The sequence below is a fragment of the Metopolophium dirhodum genome, chromosome 6, assembly GCF_019925205.1.
Source record: "Metopolophium dirhodum isolate CAU chromosome 6, ASM1992520v1, whole genome shotgun sequence".
Taxonomy (NCBI): domain Eukaryota; kingdom Metazoa; phylum Arthropoda; class Insecta; order Hemiptera; family Aphididae; genus Metopolophium; species Metopolophium dirhodum.
The window spans coordinates 26415083-26433826 of NC_083565.1; the positions used below are offsets into that span (position 1 = coordinate 26415083).

Sequence of the window (18744 nt, forward strand, 5' to 3'; positions counted from 1 at the left end):
GGCCGTATAGATTTTAATTATTATATTATATTGGTGGAAACCTAATATTATTGTTCCAAGTAATCGAGGGGAATAATTCAGATAAGTTGCGTAGCTTGATACAACTTATACATTAAACGAGAGAAAAAATTGTCTATTTATATCGATAATATGAGATATGTAATAATTATATATTTTTCACAAAATACAAATAATCAACCAGTTTTTATAATTTTGATCGACGAAAGTGGATTTCGTGCTCACGATTTAAAATTGAAAGTAGTTCACATATACACGATCAAGTCGAACACACAAGACATGATATGTTAAGTGTATATCCCACCTTAAATTTACAATTATATAGTTAAAATATTTCTTGTATTAGAGAATTCAAAATAATATGTACATGTTAATTTTTACGTTAGCTTGAGCCAATAAGATTATACATATTTTAACAGAATATAAGCCAGTACCTAATAATGTTTTGTAAATAAATCGTATCTGACTTATATGTTATACAATACCAATTCAGTAGAAACACGAGAAAACAAAAACGATGTAGATTAAGAACATATTATAATGATACAGAATAATAATTGGTACATTTGGTGAATATTTTATATGACTGTGGATATTTTATTTGTTTTTGCAATGTTTTTCAATCACTGAATACCAGATTTTCTATCATTAAGCTTAACAATATATTAACAACCGCTAAGTCGGAAACGCTAACTCGACATTAACGATAAACGATAATCGATAGGATTTAGAAACTCTTGACAGCAATAACGCATGACTCACTGCAGTCACTACTCGCTATACCAGCTGACACCTCGTGTTTTCGTTACCTACCTAGCTCAATCGTGGACCTCGGGGGATATCCGCATGTCTTGAGAATTTCTCCCGCGTACGTGATTTCATAATATTTATTATTCAGTTACCTACAGATACGACGCGAAATACACCTATACAGGTATAGGATACGTATAATACAAGTACCTACAGCCGCAACTACAAATCGTTCTGTCCATACACACGTCCAAGCTTTACCGACTGTGGTGAAGGGGGATAGGGGGCGTACATGTATATATATTTACATACATAAAATGTTATTATTATTGTTTTGTATACGTAAAAGCTAGCTGGTAGGTACCCACTATATAATATGGTACGCCTACGAATACCGCAATCATCACTATATATATATATATATACTAGGTATATAGTTGTTGCGATACCGCGGTATAATATATACAAGACCGACTGTTATCTACGGCACGAATCGGCGGCAATCGAGAGCCATATGCGGAGAAGAGAAAAACGAAAATCGCGCGATCGATATTGCCAGACGCGGACGCCGCTGCGGCGCTTTTAAGCCCGCGGTGCATAATACTCACGAAACGCGCGATGACGAGGCTCCTCGCCGAGGAGCTGCATTCCATCGAAGTGAACAAACCCGTCCAGGATTCAGTTTCATTACGTCCATAGGGGGCATCATTTTGTACACACACACACACACACACACATAATATAAATATAAAATATGTAATATATGTTTAATGCGTTTGCCGACGGTTCTCGTCGGATGTGTGAGTGCGTATGTGTAGTAGGTATACCGAGTGCACTAGCCGACGAATATTATTATACATGTTGTGTGCGCACTCTATTATAAATTATAATATGTATAGCAGTATAATCTGGTTTGGAAATAATGCACATTATAATCATAACATAATATACGCGTGTATACTATAATACATACCTACCACACATTCCGTTAATCCACCCATCCCCCTCCCATCGCTGCAACCCGTCCGTCAGGGTGACCCGTTCACAGCTGCTTCCAGCTCCGTATACCTACAGAGAGTCGTGATTTTATTCTGTTATTTTTCTTTTGAAATCCCCTGTCGAAATAAATAAAGAGTGATTCGTTCGCCCCTTTTATCCTTATTGAGAATGAATCCGTCAAAATTGTGGTTTTTCAAGAAAATGTGTACTTTACACTATAATGTTAATCTTCGTTTTCCCCCTTCTTTAACTATTATTATTTACATATTATTTAACTGTACATTTATGACTTTTTACTAGGAGCGCATTATATTATTATGTATAATTTAATTAATTAGCAGTACAAGAAACGGATTTTTTCGTTTGAAGTTGTCTTCTTTCTATACCTAGATGATACTGAGAGAAACTTGTAATTATACCAACGAGCTACCAAACTAAGTATCAATATCCAGAAGACAAAACAAATTAATATCTTATCACTCCTATCAGTTATAACTTTATTGACAATTAATTTAAAAAATCAATATATCAAGAATTTGTGGACTTGCTAAACAATAACTATAATACTGTACAATATTATTATATTTACCTGCTAATACTGATAACAACATCTATCTAAATGTTATAATGAATATCGTGTTATACATATAGTCGGGAATTTTACTTTTTTATAATATAACGTCCATCCTATCCCTGTGGTAGATTTCGAACGTAACATAAATATTTTTTTTCGTTCATACAAGCATGATTTTTTTGGCTTTTTCATTATTATTATTATAATAATAAATTGTTACATTAACAACATGAATTAATTTCGTTTAAAAATAATATAATATTGTCAATATCATTTTATTATTTAGCTATGATATTGTTTTCAACGACAATATACGACCGTAATGAATTAAGTACAAATGTACAGTTGGAATCCTCAATCATACACTTGTTAAAATATGGTTAATTTTTGGACGTGCTATGAAAAGAATAAAAATATTTTTCTTATTAAATCTTACAAGAGGCTATGATGTCGACTATGCTATGGTATGCATATAAGCTGATTATACATAAACTGACAAACAGATTTATTAGTTTAAGTTTGCAGCATCGTTGCCCACTGGCCACTAATTTCAATAGGCAAGTTTTGTTTTTTGTAGTACATTATACTTTGGTGTTAACTATGTATAATATCATGCATGCAGGCATATACCTAATCACGTCTACACATAATTTGAGTTATAATATATTAACCATCTATTGCAATTTGTAGTATTGTGCAAAAAAATCCAAAAATGATATTTTTTATAAGATATCCCGTAAAAATTTTAATAAATTGTATTATCTACTATCGAGTATATATTTCATCCACACATGACTCTTACCTCTCATGTTCCAAGAGTTTTTTAGTCAGCGACTCTTTCTTTTTGTCCCTCCTTAGTGTCATATTCTTTTCAAGATTGTCTCGTTCTTGTTGCAACTTTATCGTGAGAACTTTTTGTTCATCCGGCCGTTTTCTTTTCGTTTGAAGTTCTTTCTCAAAACGTATGGTCAGCCTTTCCAATTCTTTTTCCCATTCGTTCTACACGTCATCATAATACCAAAATGTAAAAAAAAAAACATGAATTTAAATATGAATATTTTTGTTCACTTTGACAATTTCTAAATTTGAGTTAAAACAATTAAAAAATGTTTATGATAATTATTATTCTCACGTTTATCTCTTCCTTTATACGAATGTCTTCGGCTTCCCGTTGCTTCGCAAACTTCCTGTACAAATCGTCTTCTTCTTTACGATGTTTCATTTCTAACCTAGTCTGTTCATCTTTATCCTATAAATACATAAAATAAAAAAAACAATTATTAACAAAATATAATAGTAAACTTAAGTCGTAAAAATAACTAACTTGAAGTTTTGACATTATGAATAGACACTAAGTTTAGAATCAATATTCTATGTTTGGGCCTAAATAAAATATTGGTGAAGTGCGGACAAAACTACTTTTATACCTATACATTATATATTTTTTAATTAATGAAGAAAGTAAACTTAAATACATTTTAATAGTTGTTGTAAAATATTTAATATATATATTAAATAAAATTCCCCCAAACTTTTAGTCTGCAATCACTGCAAAATAAATATTAAAAAATACTCGACAGTCTATTTTTCGTTTTAAATTAATACACAGTCAATATTATAATCTCAGCCTTACAGACAAGCTCCGTTAGATACCTACGGTTGTTGCCTTATATAGTATTGGTGTCGGAGGATTATTTGAAGCAATAATTAATACGCACATCCGTTTCTCGTGTAACACGACATTGGTGAATTCCACACAGATCGGTGGCAAGAACGATTATTTAAGATGCGATTGCATAGCCGAAAATGCTTATCGAAAATAAATTAAGGGGAGAGGAAAAAGACGATCCCGCGGGAAACAGCCGGGTAGGTCTTCGAAATCGTTGTAATAGTGAGATGACTCGTACTTTACGACCGTTCAATTTATATAACATATAGGTACCTAGGTAGGTACTCGCAATACTTAATATATTATTAAGGTACCGCTGGTCGCAAAAATACCGCGGCACCCAGCAGTAATCGCACCTACTTATACCATATACGGTAACCACTTACCAAATTAAACTGTACGTAGGTACCAATGTACCATATAATATGTACGCATACCGCGTGCCCGGCCGTACCAATATATTATTGTGAACGCGTATACCTACGCGTCTGTCAACGTACGGCGTAGGTATATACCGTGTATACCGTATTCCTACCTGGCTACCTCACGATTATAATATACGCGTACGACATGATACATATTGACTCGTGTGCGCGCCGTGTGTACCTACTACTAGCCATATACATTGGTTTACAATAACAATAATAATAATAATAATAATAAAATGCGTGTATATGTATATAAATAGGTGTGTGACCGGCTGACCTTAATATCGCGGTGCCTTGGTATTGACATTGTACAAACACGTAAATTTCGTGCCGATTTTTCACGCCTGTAAATCACCCAACTCTATACAACACATCAGTATTCTCCCGGCGTGCCACATAATATTATTACCATCACTGTACTATATAGTGTATATATATATATGTATTATATATACCATATAATATGATGGGTATGTACTATGTATATATCATACATATATAATACTACTGCAGACGAAGGTACGTCTAATATTCGCACACCGGGCCACTGACGCCACTCGTCCAAGTCGTATATGTAGGTGTGCAATGTGTACTTAGTAATTAGGTGTGGGATAGTTAATATTACATATTATATGCAATCAACGTCAAGTCCAATTCATATATATTCGATTTTCTAAATCGTACATTGAATATTTGTTTAATTCTTTTATCGAGAGATCAATGTTCCGAAATGTCGATCGTCGCGACAATATTAAAAAGTTTTCAAAAAATAAACGAAACCCTGCATTAAACATGATCATTGCATTATTGACAATTGCTAAATAATATTATCAACCTTTTTTTATCGGATTGAAAGAAAAAATGCCAACTACAAAATAGACGGAAAAAAGCAGTTTTATTAGATATTAACGCGTGTGAGGAGAAAAAAATTTCACCGACCGTTTTAGCCCGCGGGGCCTAAATGCCTGAAAAGTCCAAAATGAAAAAGAAAACAACATTACTCCCATGCAGCGCGCGGGGGGGGGGGGGAGGAGGGATATAAAATTCGTAGACGTGCGTCGAAACAAAACCGGTTCACGGCGCGGTTGGACGAAGAAAGTAATACACATAATATATATATACATGTAGGTACCCACAATGTGAGTTAATAATATTATATATATGTATGTAATATTATTATTGTATATCCATAGGGAGGTGATGATTGAAGCATGACGTCATGGATACACAATACGTTTCGGGGTAAGTTCGGCAACATCGCACTTTAATATACATTTACCGTGTTGAGTCATTGTATACCTAGTTTTTATTCGAATTTTTAATTGACTAAAACAGGAAACGGCCGCGTTGCTCAACGTCCAATAACAGTGATAATAATAATAATAATATATTATAATGCTGTACTGCAGCAGTGCAGCAGCAGCAGTATTGCATACAACAAATTAAGAATGCTCGAGCGTGTGATTTGGAGTTTCAGAGGCGTACTCAAGGGTTTGAACCCCCCCCCCCCCCTACAATGACCTCACTAACCGGTGCACTTTTGTGCGTTCTTGCTTAGCTTATACATAATATTATAATTTATAATTCACAGGAGCAATTTTCTAAACAAAATTTTTTAAGAAGGAGTTACTCCAGGAGTTTATTACATTGTTATACATTTAGCAGTGATGATCACTAATTATTAGTGTGAATTAAAATCGCTCGGCACGAAATGCGGAGCGTTCGCTGCATAGTGCGTATCGGACGTTTCAAGAACATTATAATGGCGCGCGTAATTCGTGCGATTTATACGATCGTCGGCCGCGACTACTGCACAACGATCGCGGGAGATAGCGTTACGCCTTTTTCGGCATCACCGTAGTACACAATATTATGCGCGTACAACCGCATACCGTACGTTTTTTTTTCTGGGTTAAAATGAAAATCCGAAAATCGTGAAATATTGTGCGCCACGCGCAGTCGCATCGTTTAAAATAATAATAACATAGGTACCTACCTATAACCTACCTACCTACATCTTCTATACATAAATTATGTATGGTTTATCGTTTACTTTTTGCGAAAATACATGTTTTTTTTTTAATCGTGTAGTCTTGGAATTCAACGGTTGCGTGACAGTCGTCTTTGACTACTGTATATATATATATATAAAATCCTTGGAATGCTTCACATATTATACACATAATATAATAGAGGACACATGTTTAAACCGTGTTTTTCACGATTCATTTAATGTCCCTAAATATTCTTATTGTTTAGATTTTTAGAAAAGGTACCTAGTGCAAAAAAAAAATAATAAAATACAATACATTATTATTTAGTGTGACCTGCACGATATCCATTAAATATTATTTCATAATATTAAAATATATGTTCTTTTCTAATGTATCGTTAACGTCTATAAAATTGAGTTATTATTATAATAATATATTTTAATGCCACATCAATGATTAATGTATGGACTTTATTTTCGTTGTTTGTTAAACTCGAAAACTTCTTGTGTTTTTTTTAAAAATAGTATTTTACAGTATACAAGTTCGCCATATTAGTATTATCAATTATCACACAAACGAATTTTCAATTTAAAATTATTATGACCCAATAACTTAAAAAATTGTGACGAAAAAAGATATTTTCAAAAACGTAATCACTTTTTGAGATAATGTGTATTATAAGTTAAACGAATCGCCCAGTATATATGTTTTATTTTATGGGATAGTGCGTGAGGCGATTACAGCCGTATATTTCACCATAGATATACTGTAGGAAATATCAAGTGCCTCAAGGACACAACTAATCTAATTTGTTCAATATAGCTATGGTTTTGTGTGAAAAGCGTCTAAACGAACACGGTTAAACTTAACCTAACCTGACTTGTATAGGTATATCGTTCGTGTCTATGGTAATGAATAATGATATACCTGTACATTTTAAAACTGCAGGTACATATTATAACAGTGTATTGCTATCGTCGTCGGTAATACGATGAAGATGGTTTTGTTTTCTGTTAACCACGGTGATTATCTTTTTGCATAATATCATATGTCCTTGTGGTGTTGTGCTAGGTTTCTAGTACTTGTAGGCCGAAAAGACCTAACCCACGTCCCCGCTGCGAAAACGGCGTACCTACACATGCGATGGAATGTGTCACATACACATGATATTTTATTGTTATACATATATAGGTAGATATTATATACGTCTACAGCGAATTCGTGACGGTTGTTAAAGTCACCGCGGTGTCGCTCGCAGTCAAATTATTATATTATATTGTTCTAACGTTTACATGCGGACGTCGAACTAAAAAATAATATTATGTTAAATCAACTCTCATTACCGCAATTTTTTTTTTTTAATTTCACAAAAATCGAATCGACTCAGTAATGTATTTTTTTTATTTTTTATTTTTTTCGTCCACCGCATCTTCTTTTTCGTTTATTATTATTATTATTCGTATTGTAATTCCGTTTCAATATTTACCGTATCTAATACACTGTGTGGTTGTGTGTGTGTGTGTATATATATATATATATATATTATATATGAGCCAAATAAAGCGTGAACTAGAAAAATAAATTGCAATAGGTCTGCGCACCGCAGCCAGAGAGAACCGCAAAATTCTAAAAGAACACTGTCATTGCACTTCATTCCCCGAGTCGACATTCCATTCACCACGCGCAACGATCGGTACGCTACCTGCACCTCCGCCACCGATGTATCTATATAGTCGTTGTCGTCGGCTATTATTTACTATTATACTATGTGTGTGTGTGTGTACACGAGAGAGAGAGAGAGAGACTATCAAAATAATACCAAAATTAATAGAAGTGTTGTACGTATATAATAATGATATATAATATATATATATAAAAACGTTGGGTCTTCGCTTTTCTACCGAATTTATACGCTCGTAATGAAATTAATCGTCATGATTTTCAGGGCGACGGCGTTGAATACCTATACACAATATATTTCCTTAATTTTATTCTCGCCACCTGCAGGCTTGCGCGTTGCATTTGGGTACCTATTCTTATTTTTTTTTTTCCGATGTTCGTATATGGCTTGAACCACAGCTGGGATGGCGCCCAGTCATTTCCGACCGATTACAACAGCCCAACAGCCGAACGATTTTGTTTTCACTTAGAAAACTTCCTGCTTCCTGGACCGTTTGAAAATTAAATTCGCCTTATTCGCTTTCTTATTTGGTAAACGATATCAGCAAAATATGACCCGTCATAATGTTTTTTTAAAAATTATATCATGATTTTTCTAAGTAAAATAAAATTATCTTTAAAACTAACAAATTTTTTTTAATATATTATCACTTTTTATATAAAGTGAAATAAGTTAAATGAGGTGAAATTGTTCAATACACAGGTATACGAGAAAAAAAACAGATTACTCGATATTAAAATTAAACTCTTATTGTGAACAATGTAATAAAAACAATAATAATTAATATTGTTTATGATTTTTCAATTCGGTATATTTATAAGTAATATTAGGTATTACACATTATTTAATCTATATATTTTGCTTTTTTGAAATTAAATACACAAAACAAAACGTTTCAATACCAGAATATTGTAAATGTCCTACCAATGTTATTGGTATGTACCTATACATATTATACCGACAGGCTTCTATACTATCATTTTTTTATTTAACCAGAATAAAATAATTGTTTTTGTTCTTACTCTATTGATTATTTCATTGACGTTAAATAAAATGAGAAAATTGTACTTAATTGTATTTAACAGCAGTACCTACTACTTTCCTTCCGAGAGTAGCAAATAACTATAGAGTTCTAAGAATCCAGTATTAAGTGAAATACTCACACACATTGACATAATACTGATAATTGATGGAGCATTTAACTATTGGGTAAATGTTTTTCTTTTAGCTTTAATGGAACTGATGTGTTGAAAAAAACTATTAGTGAATGACAAATAATGATAATAATGAAGCGTATCATATGTATTTTGCAGGTTTTTTTTAAAAAAAAAAAAATAGAAGAAGCACGGAATAACCGATAACGGGTGTTACATTATATGTATTTTTTTTTAAACTGCTTTAGGATATAAACAATTTAATTTTGGGTTATCTAATTAACTAATTTATCAATGAATTACACCCAAACCATAATATTATATAATAATTCAAAATCATATAATCCTTCCATTATTTATATTTTATATTTAACACATTATACATCATGAGTAAACAATATGAGTATATTATGACATAAACGTTACTAGTTAGGTATTCGAAGTTTAGAATAATATTTATGACTGCTTTGTGAAGTCGTAAAAACAATTAGTAATAAATTCGATGGCAAATCGATTTTTGTACATAAAGATAAATTGCATTAACGATGCTATACAACACAGATTTTCTTCTACTTTTAACACTTTATATGCATAGTAGATACTGTAAGTAGGTACTACAGACTTAAATTTCAACATATTTCAATTATGGGAAAAACGATTGACGAACGATGTACATATAATAGAAAGAGGTTTGGGTGTTAATGTTCTAAGCATTCCAAACGTGTGCAACGCGTGACTCGAGTATATTACGTAAAATAATCTAAAAAGACCTTTCGCCGATTCTTAATTGTTTTAACCACAAATGGTTCGCACACATGATGAGTATACACGTAAGTATAATAATGTATTCGTTGTATTGTTTCGTGTTATGCAAATGATGTAAGTACACGCGTACATGCAGACTAAACATTCGAAAATAAATTAAATAGACAGAAAAAAAACATAGTAGGTGCCTCCTATAAAATATACATCGAAAACTATTAAGCATTTCAATGTTCAATGCATACAATATTATATATTTATATAGGTGCATAATTGACCTATATATCCATAAAAATATAAGGGCCGAATAATTGATCGTATAATTGTATTTATTCGACGGAGAAGATTGTTGTATATATATCTTGAATTATAAAATTTACAGCAAGTTTAATATCCGTGCGCTTTTATATAGACGGAAATAAGGAATTAGGAAGAGATTACAAAAACTTCCTTATACAGACTGTTTCAATAAAATTATATACGTACCATCATGAAGTAGTAAATTTAGGTACCATTTATATACAATCCTGTATATTCCTCTAGAGTCTAGTTGTAAAATACGGGATGGATATAACTTATAGAACCATCGTTAGATACGTTTATACGTATCACGTACCAATGTATATAAATATAATATTATATTATACACCGGGTGCCGGGTACTGATATATCTCAGTGTTTGTCTCCGTCGATACATTTTTTTTCAATTAAAACTTTACGTAGGTAGGTATTAAAATGTGTCATTTACTCTTATTAGAAATAATGTTTTATTTACTTATACTCAATGTTTGCGTTGATATTCCATAGATCACTAATTTAAAATTTCTAAAATCAATTACTTTGTTACCTAAAAAAATGTTTGGTTTCAGTATAGGCACTTGCGCCGAGACACGTGCAAAGAGGTGCCAATGTCACTAGGGCCAATGTCACTACAGTGAGATTAACAAAATTAATAATAATACATACTAATAACGACTAATAAGTAGTTGGTAGGTACATATACTTAAAATAATTAATAATATAGGTACCTATTAGTAGGTATAATTTATAATTTGTAGGTATACGATAAGTACCTTATAATGTTATTGTTTATATATAAATCAAAAATGATTTAAAAATTAATAACTGTATAAATACGCACGTACGTATTACGATACAAGCGTATGTTCGGTTAACTTTGAGATAATATTATTTAAGGGGAAGTTAGCCCCCTACATTTTGAGAAATTGTATGGAAAAGTATGTCTACCGCGTACGGCGCCCAAAAACACACAATATAATAATTAGCAGGGCTGTGAATTTAACGCACTAAAAAACCTTAAAAAATGCATTAAAAATGTCAAAAAAAATGCAATCAAATATGCATTTATGCATTACACATTTATTAATTATACATCGGAACACTCACCAAATAACAGTGTATGGGCTTCTCCCGGATGCCGTTCTTGTTCGGGTACGATTTGTGGAGTTCGGTGGCGCGGAGCGCGTGCGCAATGTGCAGCGCCGAGGCGTCGAACCGGCCGTACTGGTAACCGGTGTCCGGGGTGGACGAGCCGATGTACGGCACCGGTAGCGGCGACTGCGCGCGGTTGTTGGGCGTCGAGCCGTTGAGGTGCTGCTTGATGTTGAGCGCCTCGGCGTCGAACGTGCCCTTGCCGCTGCCGCGTATCTGGTCGTTGACGTACGTCGTCGACTTGGGCACGTTCAGCGCGCTCCTGATGCCCACCGACGTGCCGTCCAGGTGGCCCGGCCCGATTTTCGGCACGTGGCTCGAACAGTACACCTCCTTGTCCTCCTGCCGGTGCTGGTTGTTGTAGTACGTCTTCAGCGTCAGCTTCGTACCGCACACGACGCACTTGAAGCATCCGCTGTGGAAGAACGTGAAGTCCTTGAGCGGGCCCACCCGGTCCACCTGGTACACCGTCTGGTAGCATCGCAGGCACGTGCTCTCGTAAAAGTTCGACCGGTACATGGTGCTGCAGCGCGAGCCCCTGCAGTATTGCAGTCGGGGCGACGGGGGCAGCGAGATCGTGCGCGTTATATCACAATAATATGGTCGGCGGCCCCTCGCATCATTATATTATTCTTATCGTATCGGAAATCATATACCTAGGTAGCGTATAACGATTTAGTGTGATAAACGATCAATGAACTGCACCAGTGACCTTACGCTAGACCGCGGTTGCGGGTGAACGTCGTCGTCGTCGTCGAGGCCTGCAAAACATATTAATAATATTATTATTTATAATAGACAAAAGTATAACCAACAGCGTGTATCATAAATGTGGCGAAAACAAAACCTCTTGTATACATCTTATAATAAAAATAATATATTATATTATATTATCTTATATAATGACGGAACACCATAGGTGTGGCTGTTACCGAATTGGTTCTCGTTTTTTTAAAACGTATTTTCAGGCGACCTGAGTTGGTTTCCGTATCTGTTCAGTTCCGTTACCAAGCTAGTATCAATAGTTCAGATTTTATATTTATAAAATAATTTTTGCGATATGAAATCCTGCTGAAAAAAACTGTATACGCGATGATCGAAATATTTGAAGAAAGTTTGCTTAAAATGTTCACCCCGACAACCTTAAATTTCAAATACAGTTTATTTGTTTTAAATTATTATTATTATCTATTACTAAGTTGGCAGTCCTAGGCCAGTAAAAATGGGAAGGGAAATGTGCGTACTTGCAGGCCATTATCTTACAGTGAAAAGAGGGAACCAACTCGACCAGTAATGGGATACATCACACATTTAAACGGGAATCAAATAGGCCGAATGGGAACCAATTCAGCTGTAAGCTTCAGTAAATACTCAAAATCGTTATGGACGAATACCTGCAGTAGGTATATTATGAGAAACTCACAATTTTTAAAAGTCAGCAGTAGACATTGTCATTTAATGTTACTATATAAATAAAAGCAAGCGTTATGTAGTTATCCGATCTATACGCTATACCCACAGAAATATTGACCCAAGTACGTATTGATATACCTAACTACACGTTGATGCTTACATACGTGTACTTACTTTTTAAAATTATTTTTCAACTCTACAATATAATTATTAGTTAGAATAAAGTAAAAAAAAAAATATTAAAGGATGAAAGCAGTTCCCAGCATATATATACTGTTAAATATATAGTTTCTTGTGTAATGTTTGTATAGGTACTATCGATGTACCTAAATATAAAATGTTTTGTGGTCAAGGAAACTCTCTCATAAAAATGTTAATAGCGTATATACTGTAATAATTGAACAACCACAACCGTGAGTATTTAATAATAACACAGCGTCTAAAATACAACTAAAAACGTAGAGGTAGTACAGGTACATAGTAAATAGTAGTATTATATATATGTATCGTAATTTATATTTAACGGTCGAATGTACTCCTATTTACTCTTATATTAGGTATTGTATGCCATATGGTTCATGATATTAAATAATATAAATATATATTTATTTATGTAATTCGTAGGTATATTTTTATCATGCATAATATATGTTCATTTTAAGCTTAGTAAGAGTGACGACCAAAAATATAGTTGTATTCATGGCATAACAAATTATACCTTTAACGCACTGATAACAGTACTATAACAAAGCAATAAGACCCTATGCAGATACCAAAAAAAAATAATTACTTTTTAAAAATATTGATTTGTGCTTACAACTGAATATAATGTAAATTTAATGTAAATATCACTATATGTCTATATGTATTATCTACCTAAATAATCAAAGTCCAACTGTTATAATAATTATTGTAAGCTAATCACCTTATAATTGATACATAAACAATAATAAGAAAAAAAACTAATATCATAAGCTCTACTTACATAATACAAATATTATAATTCGATATCAATAGGTACTGAATGAACTATTGACAAGGTAAATAATACATCAGTATGAAATCTGACGTATTTATATGTGTAGTAAATTAAACTACAAACATGGATAACTGGTTACACCCATTAAGGATTATATTATTATACAACCTATTGAATGAAAAACTGTAATATATATATGGATAGTTTATTCTATAGTTATTTGCTTTATACTTTTTATAGCGTTTAAACTGTTTTCAGTATTTTACTAGGTACACGGTTACTGGTACAAAGTCAGGGATTAGTAAACAGTTTTTCAGCACTCTCTAAATCAAGTAATTATTTTAAAACCATTTTGGCTACCCTAAAGGCCTAAAGCATGTTAATTTAGACTATGTAGTATGATTTGTTCCCCCGTTTATTCAAAGTTTAAGCCACGAAGTCGTGTCGTTAGATGCATTTTTGTTGAACCAAATGATATTCTTGTTTTTCTACGTAATTCTTAATTCCTATAATATAAAAATGTAGTCACTACTTATTTGTTATTAATTTTTAGTAATTAGGTAACTAAATTCAAATATATTATTAACGATATTTTGTTGAGGCAAACGGTGCAACGAAATACACCCACGTTTTAAGAGATTTAAATTACTCAAGATTGGCATTTGTTGACCGAAACAGTAGAAAGACTGGAAACAAGAAAAACAGATTGGGATATCAAGTTATTTTACACACACATATATATATTATAATAGATCTGCAATTGTTTTCAAAACGTTCGAAAAGTACCTATTGTTACTTGACAGTTTCGAATCCTTGAAAATGAATATGATATTTGATATTATTATTAAATAAATATGAAATGTTGTATTATTTCGTTATATTATATAGTCACATAATACCTTTTTATAAAAATGAATTAATCTTTATGGGAAAATATAATAAATTATAGTAACAAGGCGTTTAGGCGTTAATTATAAACTTTTTAAGAGCCACTTATAATGTCTATTCAAACCAGTATAATATTTTAGCTGATGAATTTTTTACAGTTATACATTTTCATACATGCGTATTATTAATGTAATATAGACGTATACTGTACAGTGTCTGTAGTAGGGATGTAAATCAGCAAAAAATCTTTTCTTTAAATTTTAAGTATACGGTCTAGGACATTTAAGTAATAGTACATGTTGTATTGATAAATGCAAAATAATGTGCAACAAATATTTAAATCATATACCTTCAACAAATATATAAGTATTTTTCATATAACATATTTAATTTGTTTTTTATTTTACATGTATATTTACAAAAACGAATTATCTTAATTTTGTCGTTACCTAATGAATATTGTGTATACAATAAAACTCTTTGTTATTGGAATTTATCTACGTAATAAATAAATTATTAGTGTTATTATTAATAATAATGTAACAAACAGCGCTTGGTGCATAAAATATAAATTAATGCATATCAATAGATTTTAAGGTAAGCGAGAGAACTAATGGTTTAGAAACTATGTAGGTATGCCATTTTTAAAGGACATTTCTCAAATCTATTTTTAGGCAGTAAAATAACTAAAAGTTATATAAAGCACCTCGATTGCTTGAAAACAGAGTATAAATTATACTCAAATATGCTGGAAAATGTTTGAATTTTTCCAAAAATGTCTACCAATTATTATTACTTTTCACATAAAAACAATTTATTTACATTGTACCACTTAATTATGGATATAATTTTTAAAAGTGCAGCAGATACTGAGATTTAGGCTTGTCGTCTTTATTGAAAAATGTTTTTTCTCCAAAATGATTTTAGTTTTTAGTGGATTTCGTGAAAACTATTGCTAAATAGTAAATATGAAAATAATAAATTGTATTATTATGTGTAACCATCCGTCTACATCATTGACTATTTATAGGTAGGTACTCCATAGAACTTATTGGTTTATGTTAATACTCAAAAAAGTGCTTTTCGAAATAAATCTATAAAAAATTGCATGGTAAAATCAATACATTCTTTGTTTCTTTTTTTTTATCTAATTAATATTTATTTTAAAATACATCTCTAACATAATTCTATCAACATGATAGTAAAACCATTTCAAAGTGTTATTTAATTATTACAGTATTTAATATACAATTTGTTATTTTACTACTTATTAAAAATTCTATTTAAAATTCAAAATTTTAAAATAACTTTAATTTTGAGCTTTTTTAATTCTTAAATACTTTTTAGCGCCTATTTAGTAGTGGCACAGTATTGCAAAGAAAAATCAATTATGAGAAAAAAAATACTAATTGGATGTGTTATAATAACAATAATAATTATCCTTGTAACGATTAAAATACACGTATCGTCTAAATGAACCTTCGCTTTTCAGGTGCAAATACATGTCCAAGTATCTGATGATTGTTTTATACATATTCTAGTGGAATTTATATTTTATAAGCATAGAATGAAGATATGAATAAATTAAAGCTCAATAAGAAAGTCCATAAATATGCATAGAAATATACACCTACATATAAAAATAAAAATAAAAGGTATACCTATTTTTAATTACCTATCATTAACTGTCAACATTTTTGCTATTTAAGTCTCGACTGTAATTATTGGAATCTAAGTTCTTATTGCGATTTACATCTTCAATTATTATAATATTAATGTATACGACTACAAATAGAAAATCGGTTATTGAGAGAAATACTATGCCGGGTTTGTTGCAACTAGTCTTAAAATGTTCTATTGATTGATAACTGATACGTACTTATTTTAAATTAATAACGTTTTAAAATAAGAACTTATTTTATACACATTTTACAAGAGCAGAAAACAATCGGGATATAAAATTAGAATAATAACTTTGTTTGATACTTGATTATACAATTATAATAATTTAAACTTGTACCTATTTAATTTATTATTGATAAACTGATAACATTAAATATCGTAGTGTTTTACGTATCTACTCCGTGTAAATGTGTAAGTCAATATTATAAACTATTGTATTAATAGTATCTAAATACCTATAATTATTTATATGAGTACAAGATTTTTTTAATATATTATAATTTATATCTTTGATCCACACGCAACATAGAAAATTTCGTTCAGGAAAATCAACCTCGTGTTGTTAGCTTTAATATTAGAGTACATTTAATTATTAAACTTATAAAGTAAAGAACATTATCTGTGTCCAAACATTGCGTTTTTTACGGTATTTCAATTTATATGCTATTGCTAAACCTATATTATGTGCATTTCTAAATTGTAATACTATACATAGGTACTCATAACTTACATAAAAATTTAAATATCGTAAAAAAGCAGTTATAAAAATTACAAAAACCAATAATATCACTAACTGTAAATTTGATAATAATATGTCAACTAAATCTAATATGTAAACTATAACAACAAAAGCTGCCGAACTCAAATTTACTGTGTTGCCGTGGGTTAGAGTGATAGAACAAATAACACACCTGTCATATCATCTTAAACCTTATACACATTTAATATTTCGATCTAAAAACAACATAAATTTAAACTATCTTTTAAAATTAATGAATTTAGTTACTGCTATAGATTTAGTAACTGTTAAAAAACCTTTCCTTTTATCAAGAGTGCCTGCAGTGTTGTAAACATTAAAAAATACAGTTTATTGTATTTGTTTATGCTCAATGCACAGACGTTTGAGTGATTACATGGCGATATCACAGCTTAAATAAAACATTAATTAGAAGAATTTTAAATGTATGTAAATAAATTATACGGAAACATGTTGTGCAATTGTGCGTATATAACTACCTACATTGTATGTAGTCTTACATAACATTTAAACTTATTACAATTAAGAACAGGTCACTTATTAAGTTAGATTACCAATCAAAAAATATAGTCTAAGCATCTATAATATATTTAAATCTACAGTAGATTTGGACGAATATTTTTCGTTATTGGTATTAAAATGTAAGTTTTAGGCATAAATCTAGGTATGTGTATCAACGTATCATATTGTGTAGTAATTAATATTGTTTTACGATAAATGATTTAGAGACTTTAACGGCGGATCAAATGGCAAAAATACTCCCTATAAGTTGAGTATACATTTTATCAAAAACAACAATTGTTAAAATTATATATGTACATTATATATAAATATTTCTAGAACTACAGTCTTACAAAGCACAATCCAATTTCATTAAAACATTTAAAATCTAACTTTATGGTTTTGTAAATCTATAATATATATAGTGTGTAAAGTACCTACCTTTGTTTATTCTAAGAATTTGACAGCATATATATGCATTCGCAATTTTGACAGATTCTTATTATCCACTTGCACACACACACACCGCGCACTTAAAGAACCACGACTGCATTATAACTCGGCCATTTTAGTTATTTTAACGTTTGGTTTTTTATTTAAGTGTCAATAAACATAAAAAAAAATATGTACGTAAAGTCACTCGAAAAACCAACGTGGTCGCGCACAATCACAAGCTCTCGATTTGTATTTATTTTGTTTTTAAAATATTTCACTTTTTTTTTTACTACCGACGTCGAGCGCGACACTTTTACCACGGTCCAATGTATTCTCGGTACTAACCGTGTTGCCGGAGCCGCGAACGACCTTACCAGTGGTTTTCTGGTTATACGGTTTCACCTGTGCTCCTCTCTACCAGTACCTATATGCTCGTTGTGTACGATATCCCCCACCATTCACATTAGTCTTGTATTCATGCTCGGATACTCGCAGTACCTGTATTGAAGATAAAAAAAAATAATCATTGCAAATAACACAATCATTTATTTTATTTTTCCAGAAGATCATTTTTTTATAGTACAAGTTTTAATTGTATCTAAACGTA

The 18744-nt window shown here is 31.4% G+C and overlaps 1 protein-coding gene across 1 annotated transcript in view; it reads right to left on the reverse strand.

The window, feature by feature from the left end:
• The window catches only part of LOC132946764 (hillarin), a 44979-nt gene extending 26495 nt beyond the window's left edge, over positions 1-18484 (reverse strand). Inside the window, exons 1-4 of the mRNA XM_061016823.1 lie at positions 18144-18484; positions 11437-12242; positions 3474-3590; positions 3144-3340 (exon numbers count right to left, since the gene is read on the reverse strand). Of these exons, the coding sequence (XP_060872806.1) occupies positions 3144-3340; positions 3474-3590; positions 11437-12000 (878 nt within the window). The 5' untranslated portion in view covers positions 12001-12242; positions 18144-18484. The remainder of the gene's footprint in view (positions 1-3143; positions 3341-3473; positions 3591-11436; positions 12243-18143) is intronic.
• Between the last annotated feature and the right edge of the window lie 260 nt (positions 18485-18744).